This window comes from Pan troglodytes, chromosome 2 (assembly GCF_028858775.2).
Source record: "Pan troglodytes isolate AG18354 chromosome 2, NHGRI_mPanTro3-v2.0_pri, whole genome shotgun sequence".
NCBI classification, from domain to species: Eukaryota; Metazoa; Chordata; class Mammalia; order Primates; family Hominidae; genus Pan; species Pan troglodytes.
Genome location: NC_086015.1, coordinates 55,357,785 through 55,385,391, shown reverse-complemented (window position 1 = coordinate 55,385,391; position 27,607 = coordinate 55,357,785). Strand labels below are relative to the sequence as shown.

Here is a 27,607-nt window from a genome sequence, read left to right as displayed (position 1 = left end):
TAGTGTATGTTGACTACTCCTGGAGCCTCTGAGTTGTGCTGAATAAATAAGAAAATCACAACTGGTGTCAGTAGATCTATGCTCAGTCATCCTTTCCACTCTTTTTATATTCCAGTTCAGCCTGCCAGGGAACGGTAGGGAGAAAAGGCTGTTGTCATCCTGGGTCAGAGAACTGGCTGCCTAGAAGAGGCTTTCTACAGCCAAACCCAGTGCTTGGCAGCTCCCTCAGGATCCTAGGAGCCACATGCTGTGTTCTTCAGGTTCTCTCATACCAACAGTTCTCCATCCTGGCTGCACAGGCTACAGTGCAGCCAGGAGGAAAAACCATCATCTTAGATGACAAACCCTAAGAGGCCAGTCTACTGTTAAAGTCAGGGCTTTACTGGTGCCCTATATGGCTGAGAAGAGTCACAATGGAGGTTCCAGGCACTGGAGGCAGAAGTTGGAAGGCACCTATGGCACACTCTTAGACCCTGGTCACTTCCTGAAGAAACTCCATTGATTTAGTAAGAAAGCCACCCTCACACATTCCTGGTAGCTACAGAATAACAGAGCAGACTAAAACAGAGTCTGAAGTTGGCAGCCAGTCCAGTCAAATAAAACCAAATGCCTGTTGTTAACTGGTTTATCCTCTGTAAAGAAGTATTCAGTAGAAAAGGCAAAAAGGGGAAGAAAAGAATATAGGTTTTAAGTGAATTATGCGTAAAATATATAAGTTCTTGTGACCATCTGAATGGACTCACCCGAAGAAAGAAAGGAAACTTCCTGCCATAGAAGCCGACCCGAAAGAACTCAGGCTCCAGGCGTTGCTGCTCCATAATGTTGTCATAGTAGCTGGCCTCCATTTTCTGTGAATGAGAAAGGTCTTCAGGTTGGCTTGACTGCTATTGGTATCCAAAGGAAGTTCTCCCAGGCCCAACTGGACACTGTCTTCTGGAAAGGGATCATGGCAACTCAATCTAGATAAGAAGTAAGTGAGCCTCTAGACATGACCAGCCTCTCTCCAGGGAGTTTCATCATGGAAGAGAAAGCCCTCCATCACCACTGTCTGATGGTGGGATGGGGACAGGCCTGCCCACTGCAGCCACGTGCAGCTGCTGTGAATGTCCTTCCTAGGGAATGGACTCAGCCCTATAGAGATCTGGGCTTACTGTACTTGGGAGGCACACTTTTAACACGGACATTTTCTGCCTGGGGATTTCTGGTTTTGACCAATACTCACTATACCAGTTGACCTCTGACTAGGTTGCTTGTAGCTGGCTACCATCAATTCTCACCACCATTTTGCATCAGTCCAACTCTTGTTCATCTATCATCTGACTAAAGATGCTAACAACTGTAGTGAGGAAGGCTCAGATGCCAACAGCACTGGTACTCACTCCAAGTTAAGATATTTTAAACTTGAAAAGCTAACTAATATCCATGATGTCTAGCATTCCAAGGTCTGTAACTTTTTTACTTGTGGCTGACCTGGCTTCACATTCAGAAAAAAACTTACTGCAACTTTGATTGGGAAGATAGCTATAATGCATTCAATCAAGCCAGCCTGCCAGAACTGGTTAAGAAGCCACTGCTAGAGGAACATGCCCAAACACCAATCTGGATCATAGAACAGGAGAGTTAGCCACAAGGATGAGGGTGCAGAAAGGGTGAGTTGAGACTGCTAGCCTCTTTTTTGCTGATGAAATCAGCAGCCATTATGATTCAGAGCCCAGCACCAGCAACCAGGAAAAATTTGGCGCAGACCTTCAAAGCCCATCGAGCATTTGATTTAATTTTTTAATATTCTGCATCAAAGAAGGCAGCAAGTACAACATGCTTAAAAGTGACCATAAGCAAAGTGGGGAAAGCTCTTAAAAAGATTTTGGATGAAGCATCCATAAACAAAACCATTCCAGGAAAAGCTTCTCTGTGAAGTTGAGCTGCCACCTCCTTCTTGAAACCACCATCCTATCCTGCCTATGCCACTTCTCCCTTCTCTGAGCACCAGTGGCTCTTGGGGTCTAGATCATACAATTATTTGTCAGGTGTTATTTTTGGTTTCCTAGTCAGACTGCAAGTGTCCTGAGGGCAGGAGTCTTGGCTTTTGTTTCTCTTGTATTGTCCGCAGCACTAAACTAAGGGCTGGGCCCATAGAGAACGCTCATTTAGAAACTGATGCCAGTCAGGGCTGGGGTGGGGGGAGGGGCACAGCTCACCCGAATCCAGCTGAGGCTCTGGTAATCATAGAGGCTCTCGTACTGACACGCCAGCTCCCTGCACAGTGGGATCCCAAACTCCCAGCTCTGTGTCAGAAACAGAAACAGGGCTTCAGCATCTCATCCTCAGAATAGCCTAAGCCCACATTAAACACATCAGAAGACACACAACAAAAGGTCTCCCGCCAGCTCCAACTCATGTGTCACAAAGAACATATACCTCAAGACCAATTTGGGGGGCATGACACAGCCGTGTGGCTTTCTAGCTCAAGCATAGTTTTTAGGTCTCTGCTCAAATGTCTCCACCTCCAAGAGGCCTTCTCTGACTGCTTTGTCAAGAACAGGCATTTCCTTGTCCATTTCTGTTCTGTTACTATGAAGTTATCTTAATTTAAAAAAATTACTTACTTTTTTTGTTGTATTAGTCTCAATCAGATGAGAAACAGAATGAGGGCAGGGACCCTGTTTATTTTGTTCTCAGAGACTAGAACAATGCCAGGGATGTATCAGGTACTCAATAAAGATTTATTTGATGAGATAATGAAACACTAATTTTTAGATTAAGATAGTTTAAGCTCAGAAACAAGTATGGAAACCAAGAAGAAAATGCCTACTCAAGGACCTGGCAGTAGGTCTGACAATTTCCTTTATGGAACTATTTGACCTTAAATTAGGCTTCAGATGATCCTTGCCTAGTTAGATTCCAGGCTTTCTGTGGTATGGCTCCTGTTACAGCAACATGCCCATGCAACAGCCTGAGAGAAGGCTGCAGTGGCCTTCATTAAGAGGCGATATTATCCATTTCCTCCTTTAAAAAAAATATATACCTCTTTTGGAAGTCAAATTCTCCCTGTTTGCAGATGACATGATTGTATATCTAGAAAACCCCATTGTCTCAGCCCAAAATCTCCTTAAGCTGATAAGCAACTTCAGCAAAGTCTCAGGATACAAAATCAATGTGCAAAAATCACAAGCATTCCTATACACCAATAACAGACAAACAGAGAGCCAAATTGTGAGTGAACTCCCATTCACAATTGCTTCAAAGAGAATAAAATACCTAGGAATCCAGCTTACAAGGGATGTGAAGGACCTCTTCAAGAAGAACTACAAACCACTGCTCAACAAAATAAAAGAGGACACAAACAAATGGAAGAACATTCCATGCTCATGGATAGGAAAAATCAATACTGTGAAAATGGCCATACTGCCCAAGGTAATTTATAGATTCAATGCCATCCCCATCAAGCTACCAATAACTTTCTTCACAGAATTGGAAAAAACTACTTTAAAGTTCATATGGAACCAAAAAAGAGCCTGCATTGCCAAGACAATCCTAAGCAAAAAGAACAAAGCTGGAGGCATCACGCTACCTGACTTCAAACTATACTACAAGGCTACAGTGACCAAAACAGCATGGTACCGGTACCAAAACAGAGATATGGACCAATGGAACAGAACAGAGTCCTCAGAAATAATACCACACATCTACAACCATCTGATCTTTGACAAACCTGACAAAAACAAGCAATGGGGAAAGGATTCCCTATTTAATAAATGGTGCTGGGAAAACTGGCTAGCCATACGTAGAAAGCTCAAACTGGATCCCTTTCTTACACCTCGTACAAAAATTAATTTAAGATGGATTAAAGACTTAAATGTTAGCCTAAAACCATAAAAACCCTAGAAGAAAACCTAGGCAATACCATTCAGGACATAGGCATGGGCAAGGACTTCATGACTAAAACACCAAAAGCAATGGCAACAAAAGCCAAAGTTGACAGATGGGATCTAATTAAATTAAAGAGCTTCTGCACAGCAAAAGAAACTACCATCAGAGTGAACAGGCAACCTACAGAATGGGAGAATATTTTTACAATCTACCCATCTGACAAAGGGCTAATATCCAGAATCTACAAAGAACTTAAACAAATTTACAATTAAAAAATCAAACAACCCCATCAAAAAGTGGGCAAAGGATATGAACAGACACTTCTCAAAAGAAGACATTTATGTAGCCAACAGACACATGAAAAAATGCTCATCATCACTGGCCATCAGAGAAATGCAAATCAAAACCACAATGAGATACCATCTCACACCAGTTAGAATGGCGATCATTAAAAAATCAGGAAACAACAGGTGCTGGAGAGGATGTGGAGAAGTAGGAACACTTTTACACTGTTGGTGGGACTATAAACTAGTTCAATGATTGTGGAAGACAGCGTGGAGATTCCTCAAGGATCTAGAACTAGAAATACCATTTGACCCAGCGATCTCATTACTGGGTATATACCCAAAGGATTATAAATCATGCTGCTCTAAACACACATGCACACATATGTTTATTGCAGCACTATTCACAATAGCAAAGACTTGGAACCAACCCAAATGTCCATCAATGATAGACTGGATTAAGAAAATGTGGCACATATACACCATGGAATACTATGCTGCCATAAAAAAGGATGAGTCCATGTCCTTTGTAGGGACATGGATGAAGCTGGAATCCATCACTCTGAGCAAACTATTGCAAGGACAGAAAACCAAACACCGCATGTTCTCACTCATAGGTGGGAACTGAACAATGAGAACACTTGGACACAGGGTGGGGAACATCACACACCAGGGCCTGTCATGGGGTGGTGGGAAGGGGGAGGGATAGCATTAGGAGATATACCTAATGTAAATGACAAGTTAACAGGTGCAGCACACCAACATGGCACAGTATACATATGTAACAAACCTGCACATTGTGCACATGTACCCTAGAACTTAAAGTGTAATTAAAAATATATATACCTCTTTTGGTTAGATTGAGGGTCATTAGTTTACTTGATATTTTACCCAGGCTCCCCAACTTCTCAATACTAATAAAAATGTTTTATTATAGGAAATTTAAGCATATAGAAAAGTAGAGAGACTAGAAGAATAAACCCTTATCCATCATCCAGCTTCAACAATGACCAACTCACAGCCAATCTTGTATTATTCATACCCTATTCACTTATTCCTCCCCATAGTATTTGAAACAAATCTCAGATATAATTTCACCGGTAAATATTTCAGCATAAATAATTAAACATAAGGACTATATTTGTAAGAATACTCTTTGAGATCGCATCAAGGAGAAGGAAAACACTGTTTCATTTGGGGTTGTGTTTCTCAAAAGAGTACATTTTTCTATCCTTCAAAGAAATTAACACCATATGGACTGAAACCGCAGGACCAATTAAAAAGACTAAAACAAACCAAAGAGGTTTTTGTTGTTGTTGTGTGTGTGCGTGTGTGTTTTGTTGTTGTTTGTTTGTTTTTTTTAGAAACAAGGTCTTGCTCTGTCACCCAGGCTAGAACGCACTGGCATGATTACAGTTCACTGCAACCTTGAATGCTTGGGCTCAAGAGATTCTCTTGCCTCAACCTCCCGAGTAGCTAGGACTACAGGTGGGGCTAGGTGTGTGCCACCATGCCTGGCTAGTTTTTAAAATATTTTATAGAGATGGGGTCTCGCTATGTTACCTCGGCTGGTCTCAAACTCGTAGTCTCAAGCCATCCTACCACCGTGGCCTCTCAAAAGTGTTGACATTACAGGCATGAGCCACGATGCCCAGCCAAACAGAATTTCAAATAGACCCTGACTCCTTGCTTTAATATAATGCCTGTGCCTCAGTGAGCTAGAAAGCCTCTTGTACCCCCATTATCACAGCTTTCAAGGGGGCGTATATCAGTCCTCTCCAAGTGCCGCTTGGGCAGGTTTCAGCAATGGACCCACAACAGGGTCTACCTGGCTGGCAGCTTCATGGGGGCTAGCTAAGTTTACAGCTGAGTTGTATACAGACTTCTGGCCAGCCTGCCAAGAGCAAATCCATGGGAGACTGCTCATTTAGATGACAATGGCTGTATGTGTGGCTAAAGATGCCCTGTCTGCTAACAGTAGCTTTCAGTAAAAAACAGGTCTTCTCCTCCATTGGGATCAATGCTCATCTACCTTGCCGGCATCTCTGCCCTAGCTTGTAACCCTGATGCTCCAAGGCACCCCTCTCCACCACAATTATCTTTAGAATGAGCCAGGACCAAAAATTTTAAGACACTCTGCAAACCTTGAGGGGTATGCTGGAACACTGGTGGGCTTGGGGGCTTTGAGAGCTGCCTCTGCACAGAGTTAGTAAATATACTACAGGCGCAATGCATCCCCATCCACATCTTTTGCCTTGGTTTCCCTCCTTCAGGCAGGAGGCAAAGCTAACTCTAAAACTCCCTACCAGTGTCTGAAATCCAGTCACTTCTACCAGCTCCTGCAGATTTGTGCTTTTGTTTTGTTTTGAGACAGAATTGCTCTGTCACTCAGGCTGGAGTCCAGTGGTGCAATCTCAGCTCACTGCAACCTCCGCCTCCCATGTTCAAGTGATTCTCATGACTCAGCCACCCAAATAGCTGAGACTACAGGCGTGCGCCACCACACCCAGCTAATGTTTGTATTTTCAGTAGAGACGAGGTTTCACCATGTTGGCCAGCTGGTCTTGAACTCCTGACCTCAAGTGATCCGCCCACCTTGGCCTCCCAAAGTGTTGGGATTGCAGGCGTGAGCCACCTTGCCTGGCCTAATATGTGCTTTTATAAATCCTTGTTGCTCCCTCGCAGGGACAGCACAAAAAGTTGTACTGACTTAGGGGTCATTCTAATCAAATGGCAAAGGAAGGGAAAAGCATGGGCCACCAGTCTGGCAGTCTGTTTGCACATTACATATTAGAAGTAACAGTCATTCTTTCAAATGAGTGTGGACCATGGTGAACCCTCAAGCAGGAGAGCCCAAGCCCTCTCCCACATAAGTGGCTGGTCTAGCCCTGATGGTTTGCTAGCCTCTGTCCAGCTTCTCCTCCTGCCTGCTTCCTCCACCTAGAGATGCAGGACCAGCTCTGATCTTCACATCACCCCTTCCTTCTCTCAACTCTCACCCTGCCATATCCTGTCTCTTTGGAGTTTCCCTCTCTCCTTGTCTGGCCTGGGAGAGCTGACTGTCTGTGGACCAGAGCCTAGTCCAACTTGTAGCAGGTTTGTAAGTGAACCACCTCACTACAGGAGAGAATGGCCCAGGACTAGGCTATGGCCATGTTATTAGCCATGGCTAATCCTCTTGGGTACCCAGGACATAAACATGGGACCAAGGGAGATTGTGTTGTCTAAGGCACACACCAGAGAGCATGTGCCAGCTTTGAGGGGTGTACTGGAACAATGGTGGGTCTGGGGGCTTTGAGAGCTGCCTCTGCACAGAGGTAGCAAGTGTACTACAGGTGCAATGCATCCCCATCTACATCTTTTCCTTTGGTTTCCCTCCTTCAGGCAGAAAGCAAAGCTACTCCAAAATGCCTTACCAGTCTCTGAAATCCAATCACTTCTCTTCTACTACTTTTTGTCCTTGTTCATTCTAAAGATAACTGGAGTAGAGGCCTTGGAGTGAGTGCCTTGGAGCAGCATGGTTACAAACTAGGGAAGAGATGCCAGCAAGATAGATGAGCCTTGATCCCACTGGAGGACATTTGTTTCACTGGAAGCTACTGTCAGCAGGCAGGGCATCTTTAGCCCTACATGGGGCCATCATCACCTAAATGAGCAGTCCCTATGGGGCAGCTCTTGGGGGTAGTGCCTGGAAGAAAAGCCAGGAGGGGCTTGCCTTGTGAGGCAGGGTGTGCTGGCAGTGTTGAGAGCTAGAAACTCACTACCTGCTCCTTTCTTTCCTTGCCCTTCTCTTGTTGCCAAGGTGGCTTTTCTCTTGGTGCCAAGCATCCCTGCCCCACGGAAGCATTTTTTTCCCATAGCATCTGGGTTTTGCTTCTCTAGAACCATGGTTTTCTTCTTGAAAACCCAGAATATTTTCAAGAAGAACTGGTTAATCTCACCTAATAGTTTCATCAGGAGCTGAGGCACAGGAACAGACAAGGTAGGCCTTCTGTGTGAGCCTAAGACAGTGGGTCTGATAACTGCCCCTCTGAGGATGAGCTCATGAGGGGGCTCACTGAGTGGTCTCTACTCAGCATAGACTCTGCTCCTCCAGAAATTCAGGGCAAAGGCAGGATTGCAGAAGTGAGGAGATTCCTGAGAAGGTGGCCTATGGAGCCTCCTAGTCCTTCTCTCCTTCTTGTCCATCTACAGTACTCAGGCACACTTTGTGTTTTACTCCCTAGTCCATGTTAAAGTTTAATCCTGCTTTTCTATGCATTACTATAATGTGGGATGAATAGGGGACCATCAATGCTCATGCATCCCATGGGTAGACTCAGTCAGATTAGGATAACTCTCCACTCTGTACTCTGTGCCCATGGAAAGAAATGAGAATGAATGCACTAGAAGCACACATGCGTACTCACACCATGCTTATGTCATTCCCTGTGAGCTAGGAGGGCTTGCTGGGCATGAGGGTGAGGGGCAGCTCCAGGTTAGCCAGGTGCCAGGAAAATAGGCCTAAAACTGCATGTGAGGGGCTCTGTATCAGGCCCTGGATCAGCAAGGACCAGAGGCTTTGGGTCAGCATTGTGGATCAGTTGCATGGGCTGGCTGAGAGCTGAGCATGGGCATCCTTTCTGGGCTAGGTTACATAAGAGTTTCTGCGCTTTTGGAAAGGTTCTTGCTTACCAGTGCATTCTCTGTATGGGGAAATGTTTTCTGAGTGAATATTTTTGACAAACACAGAAGTCCCCCATGTTATGTAAAACTGAAGGATGTTTTCTGATTTATAGACAAAGGCCATTAATGTTTAAATCTTTCTTTTTGATGAAAAAACTCATCTCAAAAACCAATTTCCATTTGAGTTGGGGGCTCAGCTACTATAGTTCCATGAATGACCCTATTTCAGCTTTAAAATGTGCTCAAAGCTTAGTAATGAGAAAATGGCTTCAACAAGTTTTTCCAGCACAAGGGCCACATCTAACAGTAGGTAGTCAGAGGGCGCCACATAGAGCTCTCCCAGAGATGGGAGGAGAATGGCTGGGAAGTCCCAAGGAAGCCTAAACCAGTGCTGACAATGCTGCCAATCCCATAGAAAGTAGTTTGATGGAAAATAACCCCAATATGAGAGGAGCCCAGGCTGTGCTGTAGGGAAGGGAAATCTAAGAAAAGAACACATACCAGTAAGAGGCAGTTTAGGCCCGCCTTTGGCTGTGGTTAAAATCCATTCATTTCTACCACTCATATTTTATATGGCAGCAGATTAGAAAGCCGTATCAGTTCTTTAAGTAAATCCAATAAAAACAAACAGGGTTCCAGAAGCCCCTGCTGTAGAAGCATTCATATTTATAGATATGCAAAGCTGGTATGTGGGGTAGTCTCTAACACCTACAATCTGGATATGGCTTTCAAGCCACAGAATTAGGCTGTTGTCTTTTTCTCCCTCAGAGAAAATCATGCTGCCTCCACATCTTAGGCACATAGATAGGCACCCACCCACTCACCACCCCACACACTACCCCCTGGAGCTGCTGTTAACCCTATGGTGTCAAGATGCCATGCATCACAGCAGAAGCTGAAGGGCTAAAGGGCTTGCCTAATGATGCATACCTTGCCTTTGTTGAAGTAGTGAATGATCTTCCGGCACAGTCCCTCCTTCCGCTGCCACTCTGTCTGCGATGGGTAGTGGAGGAATTCCCGTAGTGGCCGGTCCTCCCACTGCAGCAGCTCACAGTAAAGGAGCAGGGTAAATGCGGCCTCTGTGGGGACAGACAGCATGGAGGTCCAGGGGCTTCCCTTGCTCAGAGGCCCAGGAGCAGCCTGGTGTCAGAGGACTATGCTGGGCAGAATGCCAGCGCAAGTCATGTGCAGCCCAGGTCAGGGACACTGGATACTAAAGATGAAACAGTAGGGCTGCTCAACAAGCCAATAACCCTTGTCCACAGCATGAAGGAGCCAAATATTCTGGTAGACACCTTCCTTCCATGGCCTGGTCACCTGTTCCAGCCTCCAGATTAATAAAGAATGGTTCAGCTACCCAAAAATCTGTGCACAGGCTGCCTTGCTTTGGGAGACATTGACACATCAGAGAGAGCTCTTGGGTTCCTTTTTGCTCAACTGACTACAGCTTCCTTTCCAACCTTCTCAGAACTGGCTCTTAGGGCTCCATTACCAAAGGAACCTAAATTGATACTAGACCCAGAGTGAAGGCCTGGCAACATCTTACTCTATGTGTGGAACAATTAGAGAAGGTTATGTAAAACAACAGCAGTGAAATACCATGGCTCCCTACATTCCAAGGGATGAGTCATACTGAATCACAGCCACGGCTCAGGGGCCTCATTACACAGTTTTCTCTCTGTTCTATTTGTTCATTTTTAGTGGGCATCTCCTACTGGCAAGTTAGTTCTAGCTTCTGTGCTTCTGCCTGGCTTTCAAGGCCCTACTCAAATCTACTCCCCATGACTATGAAGAATCTCATTTCTAACCATTTATTGACCCACTTCCAGTTTTAGCTAGGCCCACTTGCCTGTGTCCACTCTTTAGGCTCCTCCTCATCCTTGCCTCTTTGCCTGTGCCCTTGCCACTGGAACTTCCTGTCAAGGAATGTACACGCCTCCTCATGGGATCAGGAAGCCTTTTCTCTCTAAGGACAAGCCCTGTGGAACTCAGGGCCTCCCTCTGGAGCTTAGGAAACCATGGAACGTCTTTTTCTTCCTTGCCTATATTCTTTTCAGATGTCATTCCCTGAGCCATCAGAGACAAGGCTTAGCACTCTTTCTCTGTTAAAATCCCTGACCCAGCCTCTCAGTCATGGCCCCGTTTCCTAGGAGTTTAGCAAATGCTTCTACTGATACATAACATTTATCAAAGTCTTTCTCTTCAATGCCCTCTCAGAGGGTTGCTGGGATCATGGGTGCAAGTGGATGCAGAGAATGGTAGACTCAGCCCAGTCATTTTATTAGTCAGCTGAATTTAAGATTCAAAGCCCAGTCATTTTAGATTTAATTCTTGCCAAGCTATGCTATCAGATAAGATACCATCTATGCCAAACACTCTCTAATGGCTAGAGATAAAGAAGGAGGATTCTCTGTTTCTACAAATCTACCTAATTGCAATAGCATTTGCAGACAAGGATAGCTTAAATTTCCTGATCTATCACACAAATTCAAGTCCTATCGCCTAAGAGCTAAGACATAATGGCTGGTCACCACAGTGGAGAAAATGGCTCTTTGGGGGGAACGATGGCATAAGTCAATCAGATAGGACACACATGCATGCACGTAACCCCCTGATTCAGTGTGGTTCTCAGTAAACAGATGTGACAGCCACTTTGAAATGCTTTAAAATTTGTTCTAGTTAGAAAAGGCCTTGATATTGGATTAAATTGTAGATACAATGAAAGGAGCCCTATCTGGCCTGTCAAGAAGTCAGATGAACATTCTTTATACTCTACACTGAGTGTACAATGTGAGGCTGCTATGCAGTTGCAGGGTCTGAAGAGCCTAGCCTGCAAGGAAGGTCTGCTAGTGAGTTCTGGAAGTTCCAGGGTTAGGGGGATATTCCTTTGTTATAACCTTAGCCCCAGCTTTGAAAGTCCTAAAAAAGGCTCTCTGTTCATAAGGAGTGACAGTGAGCTCAGGATGCTCTGAACCTGGTGCACCAGAATTTGGAGGTCACCCTTGAGACTTCAGAGGGGTGGATAGGAGGGAAGAAGAGTGAAACAGACTCAAGTAGTGGATGACATGGCACAAAGGCACAAGTGGAAGTTCTGCCTGCTTTCTCTCTACCATGTGCCACAAAGGAGTTGAGGGAAATGAGTGAGGTGAGGGGATAGCACAAGCCCCAACATTCTGCTGAGATCTGGCAGGCACCAGCCTGAAGCCTTTCTCTGCCTATTGTACAAATCCCTTCAGTTTGTCCTCATGGTCAGGCATGGCTCTCTCTTCTCCCCACTTACCTGTGTAGTTTTCGGCCTGCAAGTGCATGTCACAAAGCTTATGGATGTAGCGGATATACATTTCTTCCTTGTTAATCTCAGATTTGTAAAAATTCTACAATAAAGAGAAGGAAACACCTGTCAACTACCTGTGGAAGCCATAGCCAAGCTCTGGGCAGCTGGCCATAGCCGTGGGTGTGCTGGGCAGGAGGGGGAGGGCAGGCCCTGGAGGCAGACAGCACCAGAAGGAGAAAGCACCAGCCAGAAGGAACACCTGCTGTGGGTGGAACCACTGGCAGGTCTATGGGAGCCCTGGGTAGTGTTAAGAGGAAAAGCATCAGGGCAGATCAGGAGTCAGGGTTGACTGTGAATTGGGTATGTCAGGGTTAGTGGGTCCTTGCCAAGAGGCCAGGCTAGAGTTCTATCCAAAGAGAAGCTCGTTTCATTCCTTCCCCAAGTAGGAATGTGTTTGGGGGAGTGCAGGCCTCTAAGATACCAGTAACAGAGCTGATGTCCTGATTCAAACCCTTAGGCCTGCAGCCATGTATTGTAGAAGGGCCAAGCCAATCACAGTGCAGGACAGAAACCATTTCAGTAGGCAGAGAGAAGTCAGGGCCCATGTCCTCTCACCATCAGGTTAACAGTGCAGCCTATCTTCTTATTCTCTGTTTCCTCTCCTTTCATGCAGTCCCTGGAAGAGAGAGCACAGATGAGCACCAGATATGAAGTGGGGCCTTGAGACAACACATAGAACTGTACTATCACTGGGGCATTAGTATGACCAAATCCCAGATTGAGATGGCCTCCAACAGGAACTGCTTCCATAGATAAGGACTCTACTGTGAGCTCCTTTAGCTTTGGAACCACTCTCAGGGCTCAAAAATCTCTGTTCAACTGAGCCCCTTATTCTGGTGGCAGAGCACAGAGAGAGCCCAGAGCTACATCAGGGTATTAAGTGGCACCTACCAATGTCCTTGGCACAAAAGGGTATATGAATTAGTGGAAGGCCAAATCCTCAACTTCCCAAAAAGGGAGGCACAGAATTCTCCTTAAAGGGCAGGTTTCATTTTGTAGGAGTGCTGAATAGAAGCCAAGACCCTCCACTTCAGGGCCCTAGCTTCAGGGCTCCGTACATGTTCACCACCTAGTTGACATTTCTCCCTATGGTTTCCTTCCTGTGTACTAGTGTTTGGAGCCATCTATCACCAGAAGCAGCAGGTCTCGTGCTTAAAGCATCAGCCAGGACTGAGCTGCATTCATACCTAGCAGGGTCTCGGTGTAGGAGGGGTCAGGGATGGCCTGTGAGAGACAGGAAAATAGGAACACTTTTCCAAGATAGGGAGAGGGTTGGTCAAAGCCAAGCTCCTCTGGAAAGGAGCAGAAGCCTGGCACAAGGAGATGAAGGAGAATGAGAACCAGACTGGTGAATCCAGCAAGACATCTCCTATGCCAGCCAGCGTGCCATCTGCCTGATGTGTCTCCTTCCATAGCAGCCCACACTGCTATGGAGAAGATCTAGTTTCTTGTGCAGCTGTGTATTAGCAGCTCTGGGGAAAAGCTGCAGAAAGGGGTTTATACAGATTTCTAGGGTCAGGTTGGAGAGTATCTTTGGCTTTGCTCCACTGACAGGCACAGGGCCCAGTGAAGAGCAGTACAGCTGGGAGTCAGGGTCCCTAGGCCAAGTCACTGAGCCTCTGGATGGTCATTTGACAAACCCAGTTCTCCCCACCTTCCCATCATGCAGAGGAAGAACCTTGGGATGACTTCTTTGAAAGAAAAGGATGTTGAAAATCCATACTCCTCTCATGATATTCTGCAAAGCCAAATGTCCTTCCTGTGGAAGTCTCCTGTCAGAGTTGACAGGTTTGAGAGGTTTGGAACCAAGGCCCTCCTTTCTAGGGGGGTTTGACCTATCAGCACATTCACCATGTAAGATATTTGGTTCCTATGTAGCCAGACATGAGGGTCCTGAACATCCCTCTGCAGAACCTGTCCCTTTAGCGCTAGCAGAGCCAGGAAACTGCTTGACTTTTCGAGGAGTGAGGCTGAGGTCAGATGGCCAAGTTGTTCCAAGCAACCCACACAATGGTAGAAGGCATCTGTCTCCCCAGTAAGTTGGCCCCATGAAGGGCAGTGAGATCTTACCTAGCCACTTTGGCATTTAGTGATTTGTATTTTCTATAAAGCATCTGAAACATTTACCACGGATTAACTTCTATTTGGCCATAACCAGAACTTCATAGCTAAGTCCCTTAAACAGAAAGGAAGTGGCCTCAACACTGTGATACCAGGGGCATCCTACACACTTCTGTGCTGTATGACTGCTTCTCCTCTGCACTGCTGACAGCAGACTCTTTTTTTGTGTAGCTCTGCATCACTTCTGTGTGGCTACTTCATGGTGGATGCCTTTTAAAGTCTGACTTAGGTGCAGCTGTTGCTTTCCTCTTGCTCTTTCTCTGAAGGGTGAGCAGGGAAGACTCCAGAAAGAGGCTTCTGAAGCATCCGGCTCACCTGAGTAGTGGGCTGGCTGGGGACTACATCAGTGACCAGGAAGCCCTCATTGCAACCTGAGAGGCCTGGGAAAGGAAGGCTTCATAACCCTCAGTTGCCCATTCCAGGTAGAGGTTCCACTTTGAGCCACAAGGGCTTGGCAACTCTAGCTCTGTCCCTGTCTGTTCCAGGCACACACACAAAAAAACCCTTCTAGGGCTCTGCTTCCTAACCTGGGAAATATAGTTACTACCAGTGAGAATCTTCATGTCTGACACAGAGTGTCTGAGATTCACACAAAAGTTAAAGACATTGATATAAAAGTTGAAGAGGTATTCCTCTGAGTATCTAAAGTTTTGCCAGTCTAAAATTGAGTCTTACATAACAGGTTCAGGTAATTCTAGAGTACAATCTATTGATTATTTGTTTAATCAATGTATGTATTTTAAAACTTTGAACAATTATTTTTTCCTTTTTGTTTGATGTCCTTCCCTTGAGTCATATCAACAACTATTTTCTTTTTCTTTTCTTTTCTTTTCTTTTTTTTTTTTTGAGACAGGGTCTCATTTTGTCGCCCAAGCTGGAGTTCTGTGGCGCAATCTCAGCTCACTGCATCCTCGACCTCCCCGGCTAAAGTGATTCGCCCACCTCAGCCTCCAAAGTAGCTGGGACCACAGGTGCATGTCACCATGCCTGGCTACTTTCCCAATTTTTCATAGAGATGGGGTTTCGCCATATTGTCCAGGCTGGTCTCAAACTCCTGAGCTTAAGCAATTTGCCTGCCTTGGTCTCCCACAGTGCTGGGATTACAGGCATGTGCCACTGTGCCTGGCCAACAACTCTTTTCTTAGTAAGTTCTTGAACTAACTGCATTGAGGCAGACGAAAAGAGTTGCTTGGTTCCTGCATGGTCTTTCCAACAAGTTTATCACTCATTATTTACTATGCACCTGCCAGGAGCTGGCCCCCATACGGGGGAACAGGGAGATAAGGACAAGGTTCCTATCCTCAAGGAGGTGGTCCTCTTTTGTAAGGTAAGACAGAATGACAAATGATCATCATTCAATGTGTGCACGGAAAGGTAAGCTCCTGGCTTGGGAAAGCTTCCTTAATAGGGGTGAGTTGGAAGACCACTCTTGGGAGAGAACACAGCATACAGAGAAACCTGAAGGGAAAATACAAGTGATTAAGTGGTGACAACATGGACACAGAGATAGGGCATGGTTCTTGAGTCAGCTAGATCTGGGTTCAAATCCTAGCAGTGGTACTTCTTCTTTTTTTTGGCTTTTTCTTTTTTTTTTTTAATTATATTTTAAGTTCTAGGGTACATGTGCACAACCTGCAAGTTTGTTACATATGTATACTTTAGTTGTCTCCTCATGGATAAAAAGAATGAGGATGCTTATGGGATTAGAGAAAATGTATGTAGAGCATTCGTGGTAGATTTTCAATAAACAGGGGCCATCATCAACATTATGCTGTTTCCTTTCATGTTAGCAAGAAGCAACACTGGGAGGCTGGTGTGTAGGGCATGAGTACTGGGGACTAGCAGAAGATTGGTCTGGAGAAGTGAGCAAAGGCCAGTGATGCCATATTAAAGACTTTGGCCTTTTTGTAGATACCACCACCGAGACAAGAAATAGAGAATGAAGTTGCTTTTGGGCATGAGTTTGAGCTGCTTGTAGAAGGCAGCTAAAGAAATCAAACAGGCGGCTAGAATAAGGCCTTGGAGCCTAAGAAATTATTTTCTGCTCCTTTGTTAGGCCACGGTGAATAAAGCCAAACTTTAGAAAATGTTTTGGAAAGGGGGAGGTGCAGCGCTTTTCCCACCTCTCTTCCCTGTCTAATTGCAGCTGCAGGAGAAGCTACGGACCTGGTGTGAACAAAGAAGTCTCCTGCTGTAAAAGGGGCCCCAAGGCCAGCTTTGAACTCGAAAGGCCCAGGAAAAATGGGCTAAAGTTCGCACAAGCATAGCTGTGCTACAGAATGGGGGGATGCTTAAGACATGAGCACATTTCTCAGGAATTCCATTTCCATATCCAGGCCAGTGCATTGGACACCTGAATCTTTTGCATAGCAGCATCTTCTACTTCAGCAGCAACTGGATCCAGGCTTAACTCTCCTATTTCCTGATCCATGAGCTGAAAATGCTCCCCTCATTTGGCATTTGCACAGCTTATAGCACAGAGAAGGCAACTATTGCTTGGAGCTGGGTTTCATTTATCATTTCTCCTCACCTTCCTCCAGGCTCCCAAAAGGCACCTTTAGCCATCACCTGAACCCTGCTGAGAGAATGATTAAGGCTGCAGTTGTAGCTTCATTGTCATGTTTGGACTAATTCAAAAGCCATGATACAACTGAGAAGGCAGACTTTCATTAAGAAATTCTAATTCTGGCTGGGTGCAGCAGCTCAGGCCTGTAATCTCAGCACTTTGGGAGGTTGAGGTGGGAGGATCACTTGAGCCCAGGAATTTGAGACCAGCCTGGGCAACACAGTGGGAACTTGTCTGTACAAAAACAAAAAACAAAAAATTAGCCGGGCATGGTGGCATGAGCTTGTAGCCCCAGCTACTCAGGAGGCTGAGGTGGGAGGATCGCTTGAGCCTAGGACTTCGAGGCTGCAGTGAGCCATGATTGCCCTCCAGTCTGGGTGACAAAGCGAGACTATCTCCAAAAAAAAAAAAAAAAAAAAAAAAAATTCTTATTCCACATGAACTCCCAGACTGGACATAATATGAAGATCTCTGAGCTCACAGGCTGTTTCCTCTAATCTATTCTGGCCATGACCAAGGGACAGAAATACATAGATTTTAGATAAAGAATATAGGCATTGAAAAGTGGGGTCCCTAGTCCCTGGAAAAGCCAACTTCAAGTCCTCCAGGTGATACTTCTCTGCTCATCTGCCATATGGTTCTGAGGAGGGTCTTCACTAAGGACCTACAGCTGTTCCCTGCCCTGCTCTGGAGACAGCTTTACTCTTCCCTCTTGCTGTGCCCATTCCTCTGAGCCTTGACCCTTCTGGATGGAAGGCCAGATGACTACATGTCCCCGAGATCCCTCCGGGGTACATGTGCCCACATTTTAGTGGGGAATCCCAGGAGGCCCTAGCCTACCCCTGGGAAAAGTCTCTGTCTCTGTCTCTCCTTGGTCATCAGCAGATTCCTATTGACTGGTGATGGCACCCAATATCACAACAGTCCTCCCCATGAAGGGCACATGATCTCAGTTTTCAGGTCAGGGGGATTCCCTTGCCAGAGAGAGTATCCTGACAAGGGAAGAGGGGAGCGGGTGGCTGAGAAGATACCTGTAGTCAAGAAGACGTTCCATGAGGCGGGTGACCGAGGTCACAAAGGAAATGCCGGTCTCGCGCCATGTTTCTTGTTCAACCTTCTCCAGCAGGCTATTGGTGGAGGGGTGGAGAAAGCAAACACAATTCATGAGCCTTCTCCTGGGCACAAGAGTGAAGTCCAAGAGCCCATGGAGGCTGTGATGGATCTGCAGACAGCAGACTTACCACACTGCAGTCTTACCTGGGGTAGGGCCCAAACAGCTGGGTTCTACTCCATGCAGCAGAAAGCAAAGATAAGGAAGTTACTGAACTGGCAGCAACAAATGAAAACACATCTTCTATTTCCATGTACAAGTTCCTAAGGATGCCACTGAGGTGGGGGGAGGGAGGGGTTCGGCTCCAGCCACCTTAGGCATACACTGTAACTCACTTCTCTTCTGTTCTAAAGGAGTAGTTGAGGTCTGTTCTGAAGGAGTAGTTGAACAAGAGCCCACTGAGGGATAAGCCTGACTTTGCCAATGGCTGACTGTCTTTATCACTGCCCAGAGCCATCCTCACCAAGCTCTGTTTTTCAAAATTTTAATCTTTCTTTTTTAAGATGGGGTCTTGCTATGTTGCCCAGTCTGGCCTTGAACTCCTAGCCTCAAGTGATTCTCCTGCCTCAACCTCCCAAAGTGCTTGGATTATGGGCATGAGCCACCCAGCCTAAACCCATCATCTTCATGGAAACTAAGGGAAAGATTCCACTAGTCTTGGGGCCCCAACATGAGGGAAAGTGAGCAAGTCCAGGAGCTATACTTGGCCATCCTACTGTCACAGGGAATGCTCCCAAGCAAAATGTGCCAGAGCCAGGAGCTAAATGTCCAGGTTCTTTTCTTACTTGACAACCCCATGCTCCTGGTACCTCAGGGCAGCCCCTGGCTTCTCCAAAAGCCTGGCTTCTGAGATCCTCTGCCATCCCACAGGTCTTTCCTAATGGACAATGACTTGAACTCTTTCTGCTTGTTCCAGTGATGAGCCCAGGTCCATCCTTCACTCCATACAACCCTATTCCTGATTCCTTTCCACACTATTCCTTGCTCTCTAAGGTCATGAGAGTCACCTGGGGTGGCAGACCCAGCTAGGGGTCCAGCACTGGGGACTCAAACCCACAGCCTGACTGCTGTTAATGCTGCTGCTACAATGATGACTGTCTCCTTGCACAGAGCATACTGCCTAGGCCAGGCTTCTGAGAAAGTGAGGGTTTTCCAGGTGACTCCTGTTGTTAGAGAAGGTAAGAACACTGAATCTGACTTCTGTGGCTTTATCCGTTGAGAAATGTACCAGCATTTTTCAAATGTGTTCTACAGAGGTCTCTGTCCTAGAGGACAGGTGGAAATGTTCTGTGAGCACACAAGCATGGAAAATTGGGAAATGCTGATCACTATACCCTCCTTTTGGAGATTTTTCATATCCTTTATTTTTTCTTTTTTGAGATGGGGTCCTGCTATGTTGCTCAGGATAGTCTCGAACTCCTGGGTTCAAGCAATCCTCCCACCTTAGCCTCCCAAGTAGCTGGGATTACAGGTGCGTACCACTGCACCCAGCTCATATCCTTTTGCACAACAAAGGCTTTGAGAAGTCCTACAATAAAGAGGCTTGTTCAATTTTGCTTAGCTGAATCTTTTCTAAACTAATTCACCCATGATTTACTTTTTTTTTTTTTTTTAGCATACCTACAAACATCTTCCAAAAACACAAATTGGAAAATGCTGCTCCATGTTATCAGTGGTTCTCAGTTCTTAGACTGATTTTAAAAGAGCTTATAAACATGATTTGGTCAGGTAATTAGTAATTACAGATTATTTTTGTACTTTTTCCTTTGTAGTAGTCATTTGTTAGTGGCCAAGGAACACTGCCTTGTTTCCACAATTAGACAAATCTTCGGCTAAAAAAGAAATACTAAAGTATGGATTCATTTTCACAAATTGTAATTATTTAAATTAAAAATAAATTTACATTTTACCTCATGACTCCTCAAGAAACAAAATGGGCATAGTATAGGGGAGACTCCCCCATTTTGAAATTAGAAGATCTGGGCCCTCCTTCCAGAGCTGCCTCTTACTGATCATGCAACTGAGTGCAGGCTGGCACTTCCCTGAGCCCAGTTCTTTATCTCTCAAGTGGGAGGGAAGATAATTTCTACTCTGCACACCTTGTAGGTATGTTGTGATGATCAAATAAGGTAAGAAATGCCAATACATTTTGCACACTGGAAAGTTCTAAGCAAATGGATAGTATTATTCCTGAAAAAATATGCTAGAGGTTTGTCTTCAAAATGGTACTAAAACAAAGAACATCTCAAAGTTGGAAATAAGTAAGATGGGGAGGGTATTCTAGAGCTGTAAATATCTTAAGATTTCATTTTTTAGGAAGATAAAATAGCAACATCACTATCTACTTGGGAGGGCCATAGTTCCCCTGGGTCTCTCTTCAGGTCTCTTGGCCTCCATCAACTCAAGCCAGAAACCATGGAATGGAGGATCCAGAAGAACCCTGACATCATTCAGTACAACCATCTCATTCCACAAACATGAAAACTGGCCTGGAAAGAGTGTTGCAGCTTGTTCAAGAGCTCACTGCAATGTGAGCTGATTGTACTACCTTACAAAGCAGGGCAAACAGGAACCTGTCTCTCAAAGGAGGATTTATCCCCCACCTTGAAATGCCAGCATTGAGCCCAGAACTGAGTCTCCATGAACCGTCTGCCCCCCATCCAGATGCAGTGCATGTTATGAAGACACACAATGATCCTTTTCCTGTCAGCAAATCCAGGAGCTCAGAGATTACCTGTTTTCTATCTTTTCAGTCAACTATGGGAATCCCTGAAAGACCTTGGTTTCTTGTTGACAGAAGTTGAGCATTGCTACCATCAGGAACAACCCAGGTCCCTCTTGATGACCAACCTCTAAAGCCTGCCAGTGCAGTTGCAACCTCTACTTTTCATTGGCCCACTTCATCCCATCCCCCAGTGTGGTGTGCCTGGGGCTGGAGCAGCTTACAGTAGGCTGAAGAGCTCCCTGTAGCTCTCGTCACCTTTCCCTTCTGACACCATGCTGTCCAGCTTGTCAATCAACTCGGCCTCCACCTAGAAGGAAGCAGAGACTTCATAAACCTGAGATGACCTCAGAAAAAGAATGGGAAATCCAGTTCCTGTGGTGGGTGAGGATGGTGGGAAACTACTTCCTGATCCTGTCCTTGCTCCAAAGAAATCCCAGGGAAGGTAGTATTTTACCTATAGCACCAAGAAACCACTCTGCTCCCCAAATCAAAAAGGCCTCCCACCCTAATGGTTTGAAAAAGAGATAGGACTTAAAAGTCTCAGGTACTCTTTCCAATCTAAGGGCAAAAGGCAAGGATTCCCTACAGAGAAAAGTACTTTGGATTCAAAAGAGGCCTTTTTCAGATGTTTTTTTCCCCCTTTAAAAACATTAATTCAAAAGAATTTGTATGCGTAAAATACATTTGGTTAGAACTTTACCCTGTAGTCAGCCAGTCAAAAAGGATGCTTTCTGGGGAGCTTGTCCTCACTCTTAATGACTGGCATTAAATGGAGCTAAATGAGATTTGAGTGTTTCCTCCAGCGAATTTCCTTCAGGATAACAGGCTCTACTGTTTGTACTCACAGAACCTAGAGCCCTTGAGGCTGCTGTTCCTATCACTGGGCCATCACCGGGCCCCTGCATTTGTTATTGGATACCTAAATCATAAGGAGCAAGACTATATTTGTTCCTGCCCCACGGATTTGCAAGGGCATTCAGCAGTACTCAGTCACTTTTTAAAAAAATTTAATTTAATTTTAAGTTCAGGGGATACCTGTGCTTGATTGTTTGATTGTTGATTGATTGGTACCTGTGCCAGGTTTGTTACGTGGGTAAGCATGTGCCATGGTGGTCTGCTGCACCTATCAACCCATCACCTAGGTATTAGGCCTCAGATGCATTGACTATTTATCCTGATCTCAGCCACTTTTCTAATAGGTCTCACTGGATTCACTCTGAGGTGAGAAACTGGTTGTAAGTGATATGATATAAAATTGTTTTAACCTTTTATTAACCTTTATTTATTTATTTTGAGATGGAGTCTCACTATGTCAGGCTGGAGTGCACAGGCGTGATCTCGGCTCACTGCAACCTCCACCTTCCAGGTTCAAGTGATTCTCCTGCCTCAGCCTCCTGAGTAGCTGGGATTATAAGCACGCACCACCACACCCAGCTAATTTTTGTATTTTTAGTAGAGATGGGGTTTCACCATGTTGCCCAGGCTGGTATCGAATTCCTGACCTCAGATGATCCACCTGCCTCAGCCTCCCAAAGTGCTGGGATTACAGGCGTGAGCCACCGTACTGGACCCCTTTGTTAACCTTTAAACTGTGGTACTGTGATATTATTTATTATTTCATATAAACAAAAAAGCCATGGTATGGCTGCATGAAATAATGTACTATAAACAGAAGCTTTTCTCACTCTACAGAGAGCAAAGAATCCTAAGGCTAAGAAATAATAAAAGAATAACTGAATTAGTAAATTCAGTGAAGGCAGTTAGGGCCTCTGAAATCTGATGACCAGAAAATGAGGACAGAGAAATAAATATAGCCTCTTTTTTTTTTTTTTTTTTTTTTTTAATAGTGGTCTGCTACATGGCCAGGGCAGGGATGAGTGAGTTGCTTGAATATACATTTGAGAAGAAACAGAAAGTCTGAGACCTGGGGTCCTTAGGGATTGAAGCCGTCTCACTCTCTTTGTGTAGAGAAGAGGCATAAGCAGGAACTTGCCTGGGGTTATGTCAAGTCAGGTAGAGCTGCATCTAGAAGCCAAGGTGGATTAGTCCCACTTCAGAGCTTTTCTTGCCTCACTGGGTCAACCTGCTGGCTAAAAGGCCCCCAAGAGACGGGCCTGATTATAACAAGGGATCTCATTTCACACATGGTGGTATAGGTAGATTGTGCCTTCAGAACAGAGCAAAAATGTGGGGAGGGAACCTGGAGCAGCAGAGAGTACAACAGTGTAAACAGGGTACAACAGTCCACTGGCACCTAAGTATTTCTCAAAATGGGTCTCTGGGCCAGCAGCAGCAGTTTTACCAGAGATCTTGTTAGAAATTAAAATTCTCAGGCCTCCTCTAGTTTGTTGGATCAGAAACTCAGGGTGGGAACACACAAGTTGTGCTTTAATGAATCTTCCACGTGCTTCTGATACCTATTCAAGTGTTTTGAACTTTGTATTGGCAAAGAAGCTGGTGATGGGGCTGGGTGTGGTGGCTCATGCCTGTAAACCCAGCACTTTGGAAGGCTGAGGCGGGCAGATCACCTGAGGTCAGGAGTTTGAGACCAGCCTGACCAACATGGTGAAACTCCATCTCTACTAAAAATACAAAAAAATTAGCCAGGCATGGTAGCACCTGCCTATAGTCCCAGCTACTTGGGAGGCTGAGGCAGGAGAATCACTTGAACCCAGGAGGTGGAGGTTGCAGTGAGCCGAGATTGTGCCACTGCATTCCAGCCTGGGCAACAGAGTGAGACTCTATCTCAAAAAAAAAAAAAAAAAAAAAATGCTGGTGATGGAAGGATATGGGGGACATTACTTAATCACCCCTACAGAGCTCATAAAGGAGAAGTTATGAGGAGAAATCTAGAAATCTGAAACATGGGACACTGAATATCAATGCATGCAAAATCAACATCTGTAAGTCAAACAAAATAATAAGTTCTTCAAACATATTATGTCATAATTAGTGACACTGACCATCAAGTTTGCAGTTACTTTTATTCCATAGAAACAATATTCCTGAAGTGACATCTTCATTCAACAAATATTTGTCCTGTGATATAATGAGCTGCATAGTTCTGATATTTACCTCTCTAAGCCCAAGTTTCTACATTTGTGAAATAGGAATGGTGGTAACATTCCTCTTTGGTGTCACTGTGCCCTGGATCTTGGGAAGCACTCAATAAATGCTAGTTTTGATTTTCATCTCTATGAGCCTACCATGTCCCAGGCACCATGGTGGGTTCTGAGATATAAAAATGCACAAGAAATAATCCTGGTCCCTAAGAGCCCATCATCTGGCAGAGGAGGCAGGTATGACAGCTGACACGGCTCAGCACGGTGATTGCTTAGATGGAACATACACAGAAAAGGTAGTCTGGATTTCAAAAAATCGTGCTGTAAAAACTCAAGAAAGGTTTCTGACTCTTTGATCTAGTGATTACAGGTTGAGAAATTTACCTAAGAAAATGAGAATAAATGTTTTCTGCAATATTAACGACAAAAATTTGGAATGAACCTGAGTTGCTAAAATTAGGGGCTGGGAGAGGTGGGTCATGCCTGTAACCCCAGCACTTTGGGAGATGGAGGCAGGTGGATCACATGAGGTCAGGAGTTTGAGACCAGCCTGACCAACATGGTGAAATCCCATCTCTACTAAAAATACAAAAAAAATTAGCTGGGCATGGTGGTGCACGCCTGTAATCCCAGCTACTTGGGAGGCTGAGGCAGGAGAATTGCTTGAACCTGGGAGGAGGAGGTTGCAGTGAGCCAAGATCATGCCATTGCACTCCAGCCTGGGCAACAAGAGGGAAACTCCATCTCAAAAAAAAACAAACAAACAAAACAACAACAACAACAACAACAAAACATGCCAGGAGTGGGGGCTCACGCCTGTAATCCCAGCATTTTGGGAGGCCCAGGTGGGCAGATCATGAGGTCAGGAGCTCGAGACCAGTCTGACCAACAGGCTGGTAGTTTTGCAGTTTTAGTAGAAACCCAGTTTCTACTAAAACTACAAAAATTAGCTGGGTGTGGTGGCATGCACCTATAATCCCAGCTACTCAGGAGGCTGAGGCAGGAGAATCACTTGAACCCGGGAGGCAGAGGTTGCAGTGAGCCGAGATTGTGCTGCTGCACTCCAGCCTGGGTGACAGAGCGAGACTCCGTCTCAAAAAAAAAAAAATAAATAAAAAAAAATAAAATTAGGAGCTTAACAAAATACATTACAGTCCAGCCATACAATGGAATACCATATAGACTCTAAACTGACAGGGTAGTATAGGGGAGCATTAATTCACATGAAGAGGTAGTCATGACAAGTTGCTACCAAAAAAGGGATATTACAAACCAATATACACAACAATTTCATTTTTTTGGCCTTTTTTTTTTTTAATACTTTAGGTTCTGGGGTACATGTGCAGAACGGGCAGTTTTGTTACATAGGTATACCTGTGCCATGGTGGTTTGCTGCACCCATCAACCTGTCTTCTACATTAGGTATTTCTTCTAATGCTATCCCTCCCCTAGCCCCCCATCCCCCGACAGGCCCTGGTGTGTGATGTTCCCCTCCCTGTGTCCATGTGTTCTCATTGTTCAGATCCCACTTATGAGTGAGAACATGCGGTGTTTGGTTTTCTGTTCTTTTATTAGTTTGCTGAGAATGATGGTTTCCAGCTTCACAGTCCCTGCAAAGGACATGAACTCATCTTTTTTTATGGCTGCATAGTATTCCATGGTGTATATGTGCCACATTTTCTTTATCCAGCCTATCATTGATGGGCATTTGGGTTGGTTCCAAGTCTTTGCTATTGTGAATAGTGTCGCAGTAAACATACATGTGCATGTGTCTTTATAGTAGAATGATTTATAATCCTTTGGGTATATAGCCAGTAATGTGATTGCTGGATCAAATGGTATTTCTGGTTCTAGATCCTTGAGGAATTGCCACACTGTCTTCCACAATGGTTGAAGTAATTTACACTCCCACGAACAGTGTAAAAATGTTCCTATTTCTCCACATCCTCTCCAGCATCTGTTGTTTCCTGATTTTTTAATGACTGTCATTCTAACTGGTGTGAGATGGTATCTCATCGCGGTTTTGATTTGCATTTCTCTAATGACCAGTGATGATGAGCTTTTTTTACATATGTTTGTTGGCCACATAAATGTCTTATTTTGAGAAGTGTCTGTTCATCTTCTTTGCTCACTTTTTGATAGGGTTTTTTTTTCTTGTAAATATAAGTTCTTTGTAGATTTTGGATGTTAGCCCTTTGTCAGATGGATAGATTGCAAAAATTTTCTCCTATTCTGTAGGTTGTCTGTTCACTCTGATGATAGTTTCTTTTGCTGTGCAGAAGCTCTTTAGTTTAATTAGATCCCATTTGTCAATTCTGGCTTTTGTTGCTATTGCTTTTGGTGTTTTAGTCATGAAGTCTTTGCCCATGCCTATGTCCTGAATGGTATTGCCTAGGTTTTCTTCTAGGGTTTTTAAGGTTTTATGTCTTATATCTAAAGTCTTTAATCCACGTTGAGTTAATATCTGTATAAGGTGTAAGGAAGGGGTCCAGTTTCAGCTTTCTGCATATGGCTAGCTAGTTTTCCCAACACCATTTATTAAATAGGGAATCCTTTCCCCATTGCTTGTTTTTGTCAGGTTTGTCAAAGATCAGATGGTTGTAGATGCATGTTGTTATTTCTGAGGCCTCTGTTTGGTTCCATTGGTCTATATATCTGTTTTGGTACCAGTACCATGCTGTTTGGGTTACCGTAGCCTTGTAGTATAGTTTGAAGTCAGGTAGCATGATGCCTCCAGCTTTGTTCTTTTTGCCTAAGATTATCTTGGCTATGCAGGCTCTTTTTTGGTTTCATATGAAATTTAAAGTAGTTTTCTTCTAATTCTGTGAAGAAAGTCAACGGTAGCTTGATGGAGATAGCATAGAATCTACAAATTAGTTTGGGCAGTATGGCCATTTTATGATATTCATTCTTCTTATCCATGAGCATGGAATGTTTTTCCATTTATTTGTATCCTCTCTTATTTCCTTGAGCAGTGGTTTGTAGTTCTCCTTGACGGGGTCCTTCACATCCCTTATAATTTGTATTCCTAGGTACTTTATTCTCTTTGTAGCAATTGTGAATGGGAGTTCACTCATAATTTGGCTGTTTGTCTGTTATTGGTGTATAGGAATGCTTGTGATTTTTGCACATTGATTTTGTATCTTGAGACTTTGCTGAAGTTGCTTATCAGCTTAAGGAGATTTTGGGCTGAGACAATGGGGTTTTCTAAATACACAATCATGTCATCTGCAAACAGAGACAATTTGACTTCCTCTCTTCCTATTTGAATACCCTTTATTTCTTTATCTTGCCTGATTGCCCTGGCCAGAACTTCCAATACTACATTGAATAGGAGTGGTGAGAGAGGGCATCTATGTCTTGTGCCGGTTTTCAAAGGGAATGCTTCCAGTTTTTGGCCATTCAGTTATGATACTGGCTGTGGGTTTGTCATAAATAGCTCTTATTATTCTATTTTGTTGATCTTTTCAAAAAACCAGCTCCTGGATTCACTGATTTCTTGAAGGGTTTTTGTGTGTCTCCATCTCCTTCAGTTCTGCTCTGATCTTAGTTATTTCTTGTCTTCTGCTAGCTTTTGAATTTGTTTGCTCTTGCTTCTCTAGTTTTTTTAATTGTGATGTTAGAGTGTCAATTGTAGATCTTTCCAGCTTTATCTTGTGGGCATTTAGTGCTATAAATTTCCCTCTACACACTGCTTTAAATGTGTCCCAGAGATTCTGGTAAGTTGTGTCTTTGTTCTCATTGGTTTCAAAGCACATCTTTATTTCTGCCTTCATTTTGTTATTAACCCAGTAGTCATTCAGGAGCAGGTTGTTCAGTTTCCATATAGTTGTGTGGTTTTGAGTGAGTTTCTTAATCTGTGGTCTGAG

At 44.5% G+C, this 27,607-nt stretch overlaps 1 protein-coding gene across 12 annotated transcripts in view; it reads right to left on the bottom strand.

Annotated features, from left to right (window-relative positions):
• The window catches only part of DOCK3 (dedicator of cytokinesis 3), a 711,354-nt gene that overhangs the window by 32,311 nt on the left and 651,436 nt on the right, over positions 1-27,607 (bottom strand). For 7 of the 12 annotated variants that reach the window (XM_016941175.4, XM_016941180.3, XM_054681895.2 and 4 more), the window contains 8 exons: positions 20,898-20,983; positions 18,098-18,124; positions 17,872-17,967; positions 12,709-12,769; positions 12,100-12,193; positions 9,750-9,898; positions 2,199-2,285; positions 744-848 (listed from right to left, as the gene is read on the bottom strand). In XM_016941175.4, coding sequence (XP_016796664.1) covers positions 744-848; positions 2,199-2,285; positions 9,750-9,898; positions 12,100-12,193; positions 12,709-12,769; positions 17,872-17,967; positions 18,098-18,124; positions 20,898-20,983 — 705 coding nt within the window. The remainder of the gene's footprint in view (positions 1-743; positions 849-2,198; positions 2,286-9,749; positions 9,899-12,099; positions 12,194-12,708; positions 12,770-17,871; positions 17,968-18,097; positions 18,125-20,897; positions 20,984-27,607) is intronic. The other 5 variants (XM_054681897.2, XM_054681898.2, XM_054681899.2 and 2 more) reach the window with 1 other exon arrangement.